This window comes from Corvus moneduloides, chromosome 32 (genome assembly GCF_009650955.1).
Source record: "Corvus moneduloides isolate bCorMon1 chromosome 32, bCorMon1.pri, whole genome shotgun sequence".
In the NCBI taxonomy this organism is placed as follows: domain Eukaryota; kingdom Metazoa; phylum Chordata; class Aves; order Passeriformes; family Corvidae; genus Corvus; species Corvus moneduloides.
The window spans coordinates 510,209-525,045 of record NC_045507.1 but is presented as its reverse complement, the minus strand read 5'-3'; the positions used below and the strand labels follow the sequence as shown (position 1 = coordinate 525,045).

At 67.0% G+C, this 14,837-nt stretch overlaps 3 protein-coding genes across 3 annotated transcripts; 2 read left to right on the top strand and 1 right to left on the bottom strand.

Annotated features, from left to right (window-relative positions):
- Positions 1–464: 464 nt before the first annotated feature.
- Positions 465–3,621, bottom strand: GET3 (guided entry of tail-anchored proteins factor 3, ATPase). Its single transcript, XM_032094621.1, has 7 exons — positions 3,440–3,621; positions 2,872–3,019; positions 2,653–2,801; positions 2,357–2,507; positions 2,176–2,283; positions 1,202–1,399; positions 465–619 (listed from the first exon to the last, which is right to left on the bottom strand). Exons 1-7 carry the CDS (start codon positions 3,601–3,603, stop codon positions 488–490), a joined length of 1,050 nt encoding a protein of 349 aa, XP_031950512.1. The 5' UTR covers positions 3,604–3,621; the 3' UTR covers positions 465–487.
- A 199-nt stretch (positions 3,622–3,820) lies between these two features.
- Positions 3,821–5,829, top strand: TRIR (telomerase RNA component interacting RNase). The gene is made up of 3 exons (XM_032094663.1): positions 3,821–4,113; positions 4,466–4,543; positions 5,177–5,829. The coding sequence occupies exons 1-3, from the start codon at positions 3,859–3,861 to the stop codon at positions 5,282–5,284; spliced, it is 441 nt and encodes a 146-aa protein (XP_031950554.1). The 5' UTR covers positions 3,821–3,858; the 3' UTR covers positions 5,285–5,829.
- A 597-nt stretch (positions 5,830–6,426) lies between these two features.
- TNPO2 (transportin 2) lies at positions 6,427–14,412 on the top strand. Its single transcript, XM_032094493.1, has 25 exons — positions 6,427–6,532; positions 7,195–7,375; positions 7,696–7,771; positions 7,904–8,053; positions 8,138–8,244; positions 8,438–8,571; positions 9,004–9,085; positions 9,189–9,311; positions 9,561–9,679; positions 9,781–9,841; positions 10,069–10,237; positions 10,861–11,013; positions 11,360–11,585; positions 11,836–12,007; positions 12,233–12,319; positions 12,394–12,501; positions 12,579–12,737; positions 12,826–12,913; positions 12,987–13,085; positions 13,174–13,269; positions 13,377–13,452; positions 13,549–13,648; positions 13,905–13,979; positions 14,074–14,205; positions 14,302–14,412. Exons 2-24 carry the CDS (start codon positions 7,277–7,279, stop codon positions 14,179–14,181), a joined length of 2,667 nt encoding a protein of 888 aa, XP_031950384.1. The 5' UTR covers positions 6,427–6,532; positions 7,195–7,276; the 3' UTR covers positions 14,182–14,205; positions 14,302–14,412.
- Positions 14,413–14,837: the final 425 nt, after the last annotated feature.

Sequence of the window (14,837 nt, the reverse complement as noted above, 5' to 3'; positions counted from 1 at the left end):
CCTAAAATCCTCCCCAGGACCCACCCCCCCGCGCCCCCCACCCTTAATCCGGTGCTAATGAGGGTTCCCCACGTCCCCCGGGCTTGGGGCCAGCGGCGCTGACGTCACTGCCCCAAAAATCCATCCGGACCCCCCCAATTCCACCTGCCCCCCCCCAAATCCATCCGTGCCCCCTCCCCCACAAAAAAAAAAAACAACCCCAAAAACGCCCTTTTGCTTCTCAAATTTATTTACACGCCCTCCCCCCCGGGAGGGGTCCCACCTCCGCCTCCCCCGCCCCAAAAACTGGGGTGACAGCGGGGGGGGGGCGCGCAGCCCCCGGGGGGGGGGAAGGGAGGGGGAACCGCTCCCCCATCCCTCCTGGGGGGGATAAATAGGGGCTGTGCCCCCCCCACCCCTCCTCAGCAATGAGGGGGGCTATTTGGGGCTGGCAGGGACCCCCCAGGCTCTGGGGGGGTTGTTTAGGTCCGGTGGGGTTTGGGGGGGGCTATTTGGGGCTGGGGGGCTGGTAGGGGTCCAGCAGGAGGGAGCTGAAGGTGTTGACCTTGTCCCCCCCCCGCACCTCGTGGGGCAGCAGCGGCAGCTTCACGATGTGGAAATCCTCGTAGAGATCCTCCATCTGCAAGGGAACCCGGGGGTCACAGTGGGACCCCCAAAACCCCTCAGGGCCCCCCCTGCATCCTCCCACGCCCCTTGGAGTGCCCTCCTCCAAAATCTCCCTCCCAGTCTCAGATTCCCCAAAATGAACCAAATTCCCCTCCCCTCACCAAATTCCTTCTCTCTCCCCAGTCTGGGTTTTGGGCCCCCCCAGACTCCCCCAGTTGCTTTGGGAAAAGTCCCCAGTCCCAATTCCAACCCCAGAAGAATCCTGGACCCACAAACTGCCCCACCCCAAAGCTTTTGGGGAGGGTCCCAGAGCCCCAATCCCACCCCCAGAAGCTCCTTCCCCCTCCTGACCCCGGTGTTTGGCCCCCTCTGGCCCCCCAGGTGAGGGTCAGCTGTCCAGCAACTCGGCCTAAACCCATCCTGGGCTCCCCAAATCCCATCCCACACCCCCAGGTGAGGGTCAGCTGTCCAGCAACTCGGCCTAAACCCGTCCTGGGCTCCCCAAATCCCATCCCACACCCCCAGGTGAGGGTCAGCTGTCCAGACCCCAACTCGAGCCCCCCAGGCCCAGTGCTGCGCCCCAGCCGAGCGTTACCTGGTCCAGGTACTTGGCCTGGATCTTGTGGCGGGCCTCGCACATGCGGCAGGGCCGCAGAGGGTCAGGGAACACGAGCTGGTTGACCACGATGTTGTGGGTGTCGATGCGGCACTTGGCCAGCTCCTGGATCAGCCGCTCCGTCTCGTACAGCGACAGGAACTCGGCGATGCACACGCAGATGAACGTGGTCTGCTCCTGGGGGGACAGCGGGGACGGTGGGGACACGGGGCAGGAACCCGGCCATGCACACGCCGGGCTGCTGCGGGGGACGCAGGGACATCGGGGACACGCTGACACCACGGGCAGGACACGGGGACAGTGGGACACGGGGACAGCAGGGGACAGCGGGACACGGGGACAGCAGGGGACACGGGGACAGCAGGGGACAGCAGGGGACACGGGGACAGCAGGGGACAGCGGGACATAGGAACAGCAGGGGACAGCAGGGCACGGGGACAGCAGGGGACACGGGGACAGCAGGGGACAGCAGGGCACAGGGACAGCGGGACGGGGACAGCGGGACACGGGGACAGCGGGACACGGGGACAGCAGGGGACAGCGGGACACGGGGACAGCAGGGGACACGGGGACAGCAGGGGACAGCAGGGCACAGGGACAGCGGGACGGGGACAGCGGGACACGGGGACAGCGGGACACGGGGACAGCAGGGGACAGCAGGACACAGCAACAGCGGGGCAGGGGACACGCTGGCCCAGCACTCAGGAACTCGCTCGCCATCCCCCCAGGAGGTCCCTGTCCCCATCCCGGCCCTCAGAGATCCTTATCTCTATCCCCATCTTTGCTATCCGTGCCCTGAGGGGTCCCTGTCCCCACCCCTGCCCTGAGGGGTCCCTGTCCCCATCCCTGCCCATCCCCTGGGCTTTATTCCCCTCAGGAATGTGCACAGACTGGCTCAGCCCCTTCCCCATCCCTGCTCCCTCCCCAGTCCCTCCCAGTGCCCCCGGCCTCACCGGGTCCTTGAACTGCTCGCTGACCGAGCGGATGACGGGCAGTGTCTCCTCCAGCTTGGACGCCAGCTGGTCGGCGTTCATGTCCCCCAGCCCCAGCATGTTGCACATCTGCCGAGGGGACACGGCTGTGACAGCTCCCTGTGACCCCCAGAGCCCTGCCCGGGCTCCCCCCCGGCCCCACCTGGGAGATGAAGGGGCTGATCTGGTTCTTGATCTGCATCAGGCGCCCCAGCCCGCGCTCCACGATGGTGGGGAAGTTGAGTAGCCGCAGCGTGTGCCCGGTGGGCGCCGTGTCGAAGACCACCACCGAGAAATTCATCCCCTTCACCAGCCTGGGGGCACGGGGGGGTCAGCACGGCCGGGATTTCCCCCGCCCAGAGCCCCCTCCCCACCCCCAGCGAGGCAGAGACACCCCCCAAAGCCCCCTCCCCACCCCCAGCGAGGCCAGGCCCCCCTGCAGCCCCCAGCCCAGCCCACCTCATGACCTCGGCGTAGCTCATGGCCTCGTCGATGCCGGGGAAGGCGCTCATGGCCTCCTGCATCATCTTCTTGCCCATGCTCAGCACGTTGTCCTCCTCGAAGAACTCGTCCGGCAGCTCTGCCACGCCCAGGCTGGGGTCGATCTCCTGCGGGGACGGGGAGCGGTCAGCGCGGCCCGAGGGGCTCGGGACCCCCGCGGAACCCCCCCGGACGCACCATGGCGAAGAGGTTGTCGTAGCCCGTGACCTTGGTGGGCACCTTGGAGAACTTCTGGTCGAAGGCGTCGGAGATGTTGTGAGCGGGGTCGGTGGAGATGATCAGGACGCTCTCGCGCACCCGGGACAGCTGCACGGCCAGGCTGCAGCTGGGGACGGCGGGCACGGGGGGCTCAGGGGGGCTTGGGGGGCTCTGGGGGGGAGGTCCTGGCTCGGGATCGGCCCCCGCTGGTCCCCACGTGGGGTGGTTTGGGTTCCCCCCAGAGCTGGTGCCAGCCCGCCACGACAAAGGGGGGCAGGGGGTGAGCGAGTGACATCCTCAGGCGTGTGTGTCCCCCCTCGGGGGGGAAAAGGTGTCACGTCCCCAGGTGCCACCTCCCCAGGTGTCTGTGTGTCCCTCCACCCAGGTGTCGGCTCCGGTGTCTCCCCAGCACAGGGGCCCCCTGATCCTCCACTCCATCCCGATTCCTCCACCCCATCCTGATCCCTCCACCCCATCCCGACCCCTCCACGTCCCGTTCTTCCCGTCCCATCCCGGTCCCCCCGGCCCCATCCCGTCCCCGCCGCACCTGCACGTGGTCTTGCCCACGCCGCCCTTGCCGCCCACGAAGATCCACTTGAGGCTGCGCTGCTCGATGATGTTCGCCAGCGTCGGCTCCAGCGGCTCCACGTCGGGCGCGTCCTCGAACTCCTCGGGGGCCTCGGCCGCCCACCCGCCCGCCGCCGCCGCCATCTTCCCCGCGCCGCCGCCCGCCGCGCGCTGATTGGCCGGCGCGCCACCGCGGCCTCCCCGCTTTCGCTTCCCATTGGTGGACTCGCCCGTCAATCCGTACTGGGGGCGGGGCGAAGCGGCGGGAGCCCCGCGCGTTGCCAGGCAACGCCGCCCCGCCAGCGGGGTTCTGGCTGACGTCAAAAAAAGGCGCCGCCGCCGCGGCGGCGGTCGCGCTGACGTCATCGGGCGGCGCCGGCGGCGGTGGCGGCGGACAAGATGGCGGCGCGCGGCGAAGACCGGGAGGCCCCGGAGGCGCCTTCGCCGCCCCCCCCGGGCCCGGGCGGCGGCGTCAACGTGTTCGCGAACGACGGCAGCTTCCTGGAGCTCTTCAAGCGGAAGATGGAGGCGGAGGAGCAGCAGCGGGAGCGCGAGGCGGCGGCGGCCGCGGAGGCGTCCGGCGGTGGCGGCACCGGGCTCGGCCCGCAGCGCGGGGCCGACGGCGCGAAGAGGAGCGGCGGCGCGCTCAGCTTCGTAAGGATGCAGCGGCCCGCGGGCTCCTCCCGGCTCCGCTCCCGCCGGCCCGGCCCGAACGCGTGAGGGCGGCCGTGGAGGGCCACGACCGGAGCGGCCGCGGGGCCGCTCCCGGGGGCTCCTCGGGGCTGCTCCTGGAGCTCCTCGGTCGCGGCGGTGCCTCCTCCCCGGTGCCGCTGCCGGACTCGTCTGTCCCGCTGCCTTCGCGGTCCCTCCGGGCTCTCTCCCCGTTTCTTTCCCTCTTGAGTTGCTCCAAGCCCCCGTTCCGGGGGGATCCGGGGCGGGTTGGAGCCCCAGGGGTCACCGCGGCCCCCCCGCTCCCGGTAACGGGGCAGGTGTGTCCCTTCCCCAGGTGGGGCGGCGGCGGGGGGGCAACAAACTGGCCCTGAAAACGGGAGTGGTGGCCAAGAAGCAAAAGACGGACGAGGAGGTGGCGTTGGGGGTCCCGGGAAGGGGGATTTGGGATGGGGGGAAGATTGGGGGTCCCAGGAAGGGGGATTTGGGATCGGGGGAGAGGATTGGGGGTCCCGGGAAGGGGAATTTGGGATCGGGGGGAGGATTGGGGGTCCCGGGAAGGGGGATTTGGGATTGGGGGTCCCGGGAAGGGGGATTTGGGATCGGGGGGAGGACTGGGGGTCCCGGGAAGGGGGATTTGGGATTGGGGGTCCCGGGAAGGGGGATTTGGGATCGGGGGGAGGACTGGGGGTCCCGGGAAGGGGGATTTGGGATCGGGGGAGGGGGATTGGGGGTCCCGGGAAGGGGGATTTGGGATCGGGGGAGGGGGATTGGGGGTCCTGGCGAGGATTTGGTGGCTGTGGGGGGAATTGGGGGTCGCGGGGGGTGGGTGGGATTTGGGGGCTGGGAAAGGGAATTTGGGGTCCCGGGGAGGAACTGGGGGTCCCGGGGGGTGGGGGGAATTTGCAACTCCTGGGGTGGGGTCGGGGCGTCCCGGGGGCTGAACGCCAGAGCCGGGGTGGGGGATCGGAAGTCGGGAGGGAGGAACCGGGGGTGCCAAGGCCCTCCCCCGATTTTTGGGGTGGTTCTGGGGTTTTTTTGGGGGCAGGTGCTGACGAGTAAAGGCGATGCCTGGGCCAAGTACTTGGCGGAGGTGCAGAAGTACAAAGCCCACCAGTGCAGCGACGACGACAAGACGCGGCCCCTGGTCAAATAGCGCCGGCCCCCCCCCAAAAAAAACTGCTGGGGGGCGGCCCCGAGCCCGGCCCAGACCCCCCCAAAAATTCCCGGTCAAATAGCGCCGGCCCCGCCCCCCTCCCCAAAATATCCGCTGGGTGGGGGGTCCTGACCCCAGACCCCCCTCTCAAAAAATTCCTGATGAAATAGTGCTGACCCCCCCCCCCGTGACCTGTGCCCACCCCCAAGAAGTGGCCACGCCCCCAAACCACCTGGCCACGCCCCTTCCCCAAAAATGCGTTTGAAGCCCCCCCTCCCACCCTTTGAAAGTAACCGGGGGGGGGGGTTCCGACCCCACCCCCTCCCCCCAAAAGCCCTGGCCCAGGTGGGGGGTCCGGCCCGTGCCCCCCCTGTAAATACCTATTTAAGGGTGGGGGGCGCCGGCCCCGCCCCTTTTATATCGTCACACCCCCACCTTGACGTCACAGCGCTGCCCCCCGCCCCCTCCCCTAATCCACGTTTTGGGGGGAAATGGGGAATTTGGGGGGGGGGCGGCGCAGCATTAAAGAGCTCAGAGGTTTCGGAGGTGCTGAGGAGTTTTTGGGGGTCGGGGAGGGGCGGTTTTGGCGGCAGGTGTGGGAGGGACCTTGCTTTATTACCCCCTCCCCTTTCCCCTGCACTGAGTTTTTACTGGTTTGGGGGGGTTTTCACCCAAATAAAGTTTGGGAGGGACACCTTTGGCCTGTGCCCACGTGAGGGGGACCGCCCAGAACCCCACCAGTTCCTCCCAGTTCCCCCTGAACCCCCCACCAGCTCCTCCCAGCTGCCCCGATCCCCATCCCAGTTCCTCTCAGTCCCCTCTGGACCCCTTCCCACTCCCCCCAGTTTCCTCCCAGTTGCCCCCAGTGCCGCCGCTCCCCTTGGCGCTCGCTAAACGGGCTGGCGGTGACGTTCCCCCCTTCCCCTGCAATGGTTCCGCCCGCGCGCGGTGTGCGCTGGGATTTGTAGTGCCCGCTGTGTTCCGGGGACTCGGCGCATGCGCGTTGTAGCCCCGCCTCTTCCCGCGCGTGGCTCCGCCTTTTCCCCCTGAGGCCCCGCCCCCGCTGCGCACGTGACGCGGCCGCGCGGGGCGGACGGTGGCCGGCGGGGGTCACGGGGGGCAGCGGCGAAACCCCCCCGGCCGCGCTCCGACCCCCCCCCCCCGAACACCGGGACCCCCCCCCGCAAAAAACCACCGGGATCGCCCCCAAAAACACACCGGGACCTCCCCCCAAAACTCACCGGGCAGGTACCGGCAGCGCGGGGGGCGGCGGGAGCGGCGCGCGGGGCCTGGTGGAGGGGGGGTAGCGAAGGGGGCGCTGAGGGGAGAATTGGGGGGTCCCTGGGGCGGTGAGGGAGACGGGGCGGGGGGAGACTGGGGGGGCCCCGGGGAGGGGTTTGGGGGTCTCGAGGGCTTGAAACGGGGGTTCGGGAGGGAACTGAGGGACGGGGGGGGGGGGTGGGGAGCTTGGGGGAGGTGTGAAGGGGGCTGGGGGGGCAGATTGGGGGGCTGGGGGGGCAACTGGGGTGGGGGGAGGCTTTGAGGGCGCGTGGGGGGCGGGATGGGGGGGCGAGGGTCTCAAAGCGGGGGCGGCGGATGGGGCCGGGGGGCAGCGGAGGTGCCGGAGGTTGGGGGGGAGGGGAGGGGGGTTTATCCGGGGGCGGGGGCGCGGGGGGGACACCGGACCCTTCCCTCCCCCCCCCATCGCCGTTCTCCCGCCATTCCCGGCCCCACGTGCGCGGCGCGTGGGTCCCGCCCCGGTCCCGGCTCCTGCGGGGGGATCCCCGCGGTGCCCCCCCCCCCACACCCCCCAACGGAGACCGAGTCCATCCCGGGGGAGTCCCCAAATGTCCCCCCCCGACCCGTGCTGCCCCCTCCCCAACACTGCTTCCCGCTCTCTCCGCTGCCAGCCGGGGTCGCTGCCTCCGGGACGACCCTCCCGGGACTCCCACGGACCCCCCCGGGCCCCCCCCCGGGCCCCCCGGGCCGGCCATGGACTGGCAGCCGGACGAGCAGGGCCTGCAGCAGGTGCTGCAGCTGCTCAAGGACTCGCAGTCGCCCAACACGGCCACGCAGCGCGTGGTGCAGGATGTATCTTTGGGGGCTGGGACCCCCGGGATGGGGCTGGGAGCACCGGGATGGGGCTGGGAGCACCAGGATTTGGGGAGGACCCCCGGGAGTGGAGCTGAGAGCTCCAGGATTGGGTCTGGGGGGTTCAGATCCTCTCAGAGCAGGGGTCTTGGGACTGGGGGGTTCAGGTCCTCGGGGTGGGGGTGGCTTTAGTGCTGATGGGAAAATTGGGGTGGGCGACGTGGGATGGGCATCCTTGGCCCTGGGTGTCCCTGGCCCTGTGTCTCTCTTGTCTCCCTGTGTCCCTTTTTGTCCGTGCCTGCTCCTTGACTTCCCTACAGAAGCTGAAGCAGCTGAACCAGTTCCCGGATTTCAACAATTACCTGATTTTTGTGCTCACGCGTCTCAAGTCCGAAGGTGGGGGGCAATCTGGGGGTCCTTGAGGGGGTCCTAGAGGTTTTTGGGGGGGTGCCAGTGGCCACTGGAGCCATTTTGTGGGCGATCCAGCTCCCGGCCCCCCTCCAAACACCCCGTTTCCCCCTCCCCCAGATGAGCCCACGCGCTCCCTGAGCGGGCTGATCCTCAAGAACAACGTCAAGGCGCATTTCCAGAGCTTCCCCCCGCCCGTGGCCGAGTTCATCAAGCAGGAGTGCCTGAACCACCTGGGCGATGCCTCGTCCCTCATCCGTGCCACCATCGGTCAGGGGCGACCCCAAAACCGGCCCCAAAAACCCCCAAAATCCCCCCCAAGCCCCCCAGCTCACCTGTCCCTCCCCATCCCAGGTATCCTGATCACCACCATCGCCTCCAAGGGGGAGCTGCAGATGTGGCCGGAGCTGCTGCCCCAGCTCTGCAACCTCCTCAACTCCGAGGATTACAACACCTGCGAGGTCTGGGGGGCACCTGGGGTGGGGCTGAGCACCCCCAGACCCACCTCAACCCCCAAAACCCATCCTAAAGCATGCCTGAACACCCTGTAAACCCACCTGCACCCCCAAAACACTCCTTAAATCCCCCCTGAACACCCCCAGACCCACCTGCACCCCCAAATCCCACCGCCACCTCCCCCTTTTCCCCTCCCAGGGCGCTTTCGGGGCGCTGCAGAAGATCTGCGAGGACTCCTCGGAGCTGCTGGACAGCGACGCCCTGAACCGGCCCCTCAACGTCATGATCCCCAAGTTCCTGCAGTTCTTCAAGCACTGCAGCCCCAAAATCAGGTGTGGGGGACAGGTGGGGACACGCCCGTGACCCCATTGCCTCGGGGGGGGGTAGGGATGTGGGGGGATGTTGTTCTTGGAACTGCTGAAGTGGCCCCAAAAAAATCTCGATTTCTGAAAGTGCCTGGATTCCCAAATTTGTCTCCCATTGCTCCCCATTTTTTTGGGGGAGGGGTCACACTGGGCAGCCCTAAAACAGTCCTAGGTGTCCCCCAAGTACAGCGCTGGGGGGGCCAGGTTGATTTAGGGGGTGTTCAGGTGGGTTTTAAGGTGGGTTTTGGGGTTGCAGGTGGGTCTGGGGGCCTTCAGGTGGGTTTAGGAGGGTTCAGGTGGGTTTCAGGGTGGGTTTTAGGGCTCCACGTGGGTCTGGGAGTTCCCAGGTGTGTTTTAGGGTGGGTTTTGGGGCTCCAGGTGACCCCCCCTGCCCTGCAGGTCCCACGCCATCGCCTGCGTCAACCAGTTCATCATGGACCGGGCGCAGGCGCTGATGGAGAACATCGACACTTTCATCGAGGTGGGAGCGCCCCTGGGGGTCCTGGGGGGAGTTTTGGGGTCCCAGGGGAGGGTTTTGGGGTCCCGGGGGAGCGTTTTGGGGTCTCAGCTGTGCCCCTCCCCAGCACCTGTTCGCGCTGGCGGTGGATGAGGACCCCGAGGTGCGCAAGAACGTCTGCAGGGCGCTGGTGATGCTGCTGGAGGTGCGCATCGACCGCCTGATCCCGCACATGTACAGCATCATCCAGGTGAGCGTGGGGCCTGGGGTCACCTGGGCACGGGCAAGCGGTTTAAGGGTTACCTGGTGCGGTGAGTGACCCTGAAATCCCTGAAATTCACCCCAAAATACTCCAGAATCCCCCCCCCAAACCCGCTCCAGAGCAGTGAGTGAGCCCAGAATCCCCCCCAGGTGAGGGATTTGAGGGGTTCCCTGTGCCCAGGTGAGGGTTTTTTGGGGTCACCTGTGCCAGGTGAGCTCACCTGTGCCCCCACCCCAGTACATGCTGCAGCGGACGCAGGACAGCGACGAGAACGTGGCGCTCGAGGCCTGCGAGTTCTGGCTGACGCTGGCGGAGCAGCCGATCTGCAAGGATGTGCTGACCGCACACCTGGTGCAGTGAGTGACCCCAAAATCCCCTAAACCCACCCCAAAACCCACCCCAGAGCTCACGGCACACCTGGTGCAGTGAGTGACCCCAAAATCCACCCTCAATCCAGGCTGATCCCAATCCTGGTGCACGGCATGAGGTACTCGGAGATCGACATCATCCTGCTCAAGGTGGGCACTGGGAGCACTGGGGGGGGCTCATACTGGTGTAACTGGGAGCACTGGGGTGCCCTGGAGATGATGACCAACCTGAACTGACCCCCGTGATGGTCGTTTGTGTTCGTACTGTCTGATCCGGGCGCTGCCGCGATATGACGTCACGCCGCGATACGACGTCATGCCGTGATACGATGACATCACGCCATGATACGATGATGTCACGTCGCGATTCCCCCCAGGGCGACGTGGAGGAGGACGAGGCGGTCCCTGACAGTGACCAGGACATCAAGCCGCGCTTCCACAAGTCGCGCACGGTGACCCTGGCGCACGAGGAGCAGCGGGGTGGGGACGGCGACGGGGACGGCGACGACGAGGACGACGACGACGCCCTGTCCGACTGGAACCTGCGTAGGAACACGGCGTCGGGGTTTGGGGCAGTGAGCGACCCCGAAATCCCTGAAATCTGCCCCAAAGTCCACCCCAAAATCCACCCCAAAATCCCTGAAATCCACCCCAAAGTCTACCCCAAAATCAACCCTGAAATCCGCCCCAAAGTCCACCCCAAAATCCACCCTGAAATCCGCCCCAAAGTCCACCCCAAAATCCACCCTGAAATCCGCCCCAAAGTCCACCCCAAAATCCACCCTGAAATCCGCCCCAAAATCCACCCTGAAATCTGCCCCAAAGTCCACCCCAGAATCCGCCCTGAAATCCACCCAAGATCCACCCCAAAATCCCTGAAATCCACGCCAAAATCCACCCTGAAATCCCTGAAATATGCCCCAAAGTCCACCCCAGAATCCACTCTGAAATCCTTGAAATCCACCCCAAAATCCAATCCCAAACCCTCTCCTGAGCTCACGGCACACCTGGTGCAGTGAGTGACCCCAAAATCCCTGAAATCCTGTGGGGTTTTGGGTCATCTCCTGTGGGGTTTTGGGGTGTTCCTCTGGGTTTTGGGGTGTCTGTGCAGGTTTTGGGGTGTCCCCGGTGGTTTTGGGGTGTCCCCAGGGTGTCATTAACCCCTTCAGGGAAGTGCTCGGCGGCGGCGCTGGACGTCCTGGCCAATGTGTTCCGGGAGGAGCTGCTGCCCCACCTGCTGCCCCTGCTCAAGGAGCTGCTCTTCCACCTCGAGTGGGTGGTCAAGGAGTCAGGGATCCTGGTCCTGGGGGCCATCGCCGAAGGTGGGCACCCCAAAATGGCCCTTTGGGGACGGCATCCCCATCCTGGGGGACCCCAAAACACAGCCCCAACCCAATCCTGATCCAGGGGATCCTGGTTTTGGGGAGGAAAATCCTGATCATGAGGGATTTCTAACCCAATCCCAGTCCTGGCGAAGCCCCAGACTGACCTTGGGGGGAGATCCTGCTCTTGGGGAGGGATCCCGGTTCTTTGAAGGGGAAAATCCCTGTCCTGGCTGACCCTCAGAGTTACCCTTAGGGGACCAAACCCTGATCTCGCTGGAGGAACCCGTTCTTGGGAGGGAAAACCCCAAGCCCGGGTGGCTCTGACGCCGTGCCCGCCCCGCAGGCTGCATGCAGGGCATGGTGCCCTACCTGCCCGAGCTGATCCCACACCTGATCCGGTGCCTGGCTGACCGCAAGGCCCTGGTCCGCTCCATCGCCTGCTGGACGCTGAGCCGCTACGCGCACTGGGTGGTGGCGCAGCCCCCCGAGCTCTACCTGAAGCCCCTCATGACCGAGCTGCTGCAGCGCATCCTGGACAGCAACAAGCGCGTGCAGGAGGCCGCCTGCAGGTGACGCTGGGTGGGGACAGGTGACGCTGCTGGGGGGGGTTTTGGGTGGTTTGGGGACGTTCAGGGTCTGTGGGATGGCTCTGAGCCCCCCCGGGGGTGATGACACCGTTCCCCCGATCCCCGTGAGGACGCCTTGTGTTCGTACTGCCTGACCCGGCGGGGCTCTCAGCCTGGTTTGGGATGGGGGGGGGGGGTCCTGTGGGGTTTTCTTGGGGTCCCTGACCCCGTTTTGGGGTGTCCTTGTCCCCAGTGCCTTCGCCACGTTGGAGGAGGAGGCGTGCACGGAGCTGGTGCCGTACCTGAGCTTCATCCTGGACACGCTCGTCTTTGCCTTCGGCAAGTACCAGCACAAGAACCTGCTCATCCTCTACGACGCCATCGGCACCTTGGCTGACTCCGTGGGCCACCACCTCAACCAGCCGGTGAGTCCCCAGCCTCCCTCAGTGTCCCCAACCCCCCCCGGCTGTCCCCGTCCCCCTGTCCGAGCCCGCTGATGACCACAGACATTCGAATCCTGAACTCCCCCTGTGGATCTCACTGGTCTGAGGGCCCTCAGGGCACGGCTGCTGCGTGTCCCCAACCCCCTCCCCGCTGTCCCCAAGCCCCCCCGGGGTGTCCCCACCCCGTGTGACACCCCCTGCTCACAGGAGTACATCCAGAAGCTGATGCCGCCGCTCATCCAGAAGTGGAACGAGCTCAAGGACGAGGACAAGGACCTGTTCCCGCTGCTGGAGGTGGGTCGGGGGTGGCCTGAGTGGGGGTGGCCGTCCCCGAGCCGCCCCTCCACGACGTCCCCTGCTGTCCCCAGTGCCTGTCCTCGGTGGCCACGGCCCTACAGAGCGGCTTCCTGCCCTACTGCGAGCCCGTCTACCAGCGCTGCGTCACCCTGGTGCAGAAGACGCTGGCCCAGGCCATGGTGAGCCCCTCGCCGGCGCTGGGGGGGGGGCCGGGGAGGTGCCAGCCACCCCCCCGCGGTGACAGCGGCCCCCCCAGATGTACAACCAGCACCCGGAGCAGTACGAGGCCCCCGACAAGGATTTCATGATCGTGGCGCTGGACCTGCTCAGCGGCCTGGCCGAAGGGCTCGGCGGCCACGTGGAGCAGCTGGTGGCCCGCTCCAACATCATGACCCTGCTGTTCCAGTGCATGCAGGTGAGGGGGGGACCCCCGAACCCCCACACCCCTCCCACACCCACCCGGGCCCTCACCCCTGCCCTCACCCGTGCCCTCGCTGCCCCAGGACACGATGCCCGAGGTGCGGCAGAGCTCCTTCGCCCTCCTGGGCGACCTCACCAAGGCCTGCTTTGTGCACGTCAAGCCCTGCATCGGTGAGTTTTGGGGTCCCCCGAATTTGGGGTGGGCGGGGGGTTTGTCTGCGCTCACCTGTGCCCCCTCCCCCAGCCGAGTTCATGCCCATCCTCGGCACCAACCTGAACCCCGAGTTCATCTCCGTGTGCAACAACGCGACCTGGGCCATCGGGGAGATCTGCATGCAGATGGGTGAGCGGCCCCCCCAGGGCTCCCCTGAGACCTCCAGAGCTCCCCCAACCCCCCCAGAGCTCCCCTGAACCCCTCTTTGCCCCCCCAGGCGCGGAGATGCAGCCCTACGTCCCCATGGTCCTCAACAACCTCGTGGAGATCATCAACCGCCCCAACACCCCCAAAACGCTCCTGGAGAACACGGGTGAGCCTTTGAGGGGCTCCCCCAACAGTTCCTGCGTGTGAGGGGGGGTCCCCAAAATCCTCAGTCCCTCCCCAAAATCCTCAATCCGTGTCCCACTCTCTCCCCAGCCATCACCATCGGGCGCCTCGGCTTCGTGTGCCCGCAGGAGGTGGCCCCGATGCTGCAGCAGTTCATCCGGCCCTGGTGAGTTCTGCGGCGGCTTTTGGGGGTCCCCAGAACTTGGGGGGTGGGGGTTGGAGGGCGCTGAACCCCGATTTCTCCCCCTTTTGCCCCCACCAGGTGCACGTCGCTGCGGAACATCCGCGACAACGAGGAGAAGGACTCGGCCTTCCGGGGGATCTGCGTCATGATCGGGGTCAACCCTGGGGGGGTCGTGCAGGTGCGGGGGGGTCCCAGGTTTTGGGGGGCTCTCCAGGGTATTTTTTTTTTTTTGGGGGGGGGAGCACCTTGTTCTGGAGCCAAGTGCTCCTTGTTTTGGGGTGAGTGAAGAGCGTGAGGGGTGGGGGTTACCCTCGGGGGGATCCCAGCCCTTGATGGGGTGGTTTTAGGGGGGGGATTTTTGGTCTCCAGCCAAAACTGGGGGTCCCTGGCTTGTTCCCCTCCCCATCGCCCCATTTTTGGGGTGTTTCCCCCAGGATTTCATCTTCTTCTGCGATGCCGTCGCGTCCTGGGTGAGCCCCAAGGACGACCTGCGGGACATGTTCTACAAGGTAACCACAGGCCGGGGGGCTCGGGGACCCCGCAGTTCTTTGGGGGGGGCCCTGCAGGGCCCCCAGGTTTTGATTTTTCGCCCCCTCCCCGCAGATCCTGCACGGTTTCAAGGCCCAGGTGGGTGAGGAGAACTGGCAGCAGTTCTCGGAGCAGTTCCCCCCCCTGCTCAAGGACCGGCTGGCGGCGTTTTACGGGGTCTAAGCCAGGTGCAAACACCTCAAACAGGTGCGGGGGGGGCGCAGCACCCCAAAAACCCCCGGGGGGCGGGGCACAGGTGATCCCCTCCCCCCTCCAACCATCGCTCCTGCTGTTCCCCCTCAGGTCGGCGCCGGGAGCCCGTCGGGGACGGCGGCCGGGAGGGACCCCGCGGTGCCCGGGGGGGGTCGGGGGGGCCGGGGCGCGGTGCCCCGGTCCCGGGGGGGGCCCCGAGAGCAGTTGCACCCCCGGGGAACGAATAAAGGGGGGGGGGCTGGGGGTGGGGGCCGCGGGAGGGGGGGACCCGCGGCGGGGGCTCCAAACCCTGGGGGAGGGGCCCAAATCCCTGGTGGGGGAGGGCGAAAATCGGGGCTGGAGGGGCCAAAAAAGGGTGGGGGGGGCCCGTTCCCGTGTGTCTCCCCGGTGTCCCCGTGTCCCCCCCGCATGAAGCCTCCGCCCCTCCCCCACACACGTCCACAGGAACGCGTCGAGCCCCGGGCGGGGGGGGCGCGGGGGGGCTGGGGGCCGGGGGGGGCCGAGCCACCGCCGTTGTGCTTCGTCGTGAGCGAGTCGGTGCCACGTTCCGCGTGTTTGATTTGCCCGTTTTTGTTCCGTTTTTTTACCGTTTACAGGGCGGGGATCGGGGGGAGGGTGTGGCGAGG

Bases quoted from the DNA above. Each gene is read 5' to 3' on its own strand.
- GET3 (XM_032094621.1), bottom strand. From the start codon at position 3,603: ATGGCGGCGGCGGCGGGCGGGTGGGCGGCCGAGGCCCCCGAGGAGTTC. The intron at 2,508-2,652 runs GTGGGCTGGGCT...CCGTGCCCCCAG, and splicing joins AGCTACGCCGAGGTCATGAG to GCTGGTGAAGGGGATGAATT. The intron at 620-1,201 runs GTAACGCTCGGC...GTTCCCTTGCAG, and splicing joins AGGCCAAGTACCTGGACCAG to ATGGAGGATCTCTACGAGGA.
- TRIR (XM_032094663.1), top strand. From the start codon at position 3,859: ATGGCGGCGCGCGGCGAAGACCGGGAGGCCCCGGAGGCGCCTTCGCCG. The intron at 4,114-4,465 runs GTAAGGATGCAG...TCCCTTCCCCAG, and splicing joins GCGGCGGCGCGCTCAGCTTC to GTGGGGCGGCGGCGGGGGGG. The intron at 4,544-5,176 runs GTGGCGTTGGGG...TTTTGGGGGCAG, and splicing joins AGCAAAAGACGGACGAGGAG to GTGCTGACGAGTAAAGGCGA.
- TNPO2 (XM_032094493.1), top strand. From the start codon at position 7,277: ATGGACTGGCAGCCGGACGAGCAGGGCCTGCAGCAGGTGCTGCAGCTG. The intron at 9,842-10,068 runs GTGGGCACTGGG...GATTCCCCCCAG, and splicing joins TCGACATCATCCTGCTCAAG to GGCGACGTGGAGGAGGACGA. The intron at 11,586-11,835 runs GTGACGCTGGGT...CCTTGTCCCCAG, and splicing joins GTGCAGGAGGCCGCCTGCAG to TGCCTTCGCCACGTTGGAGG.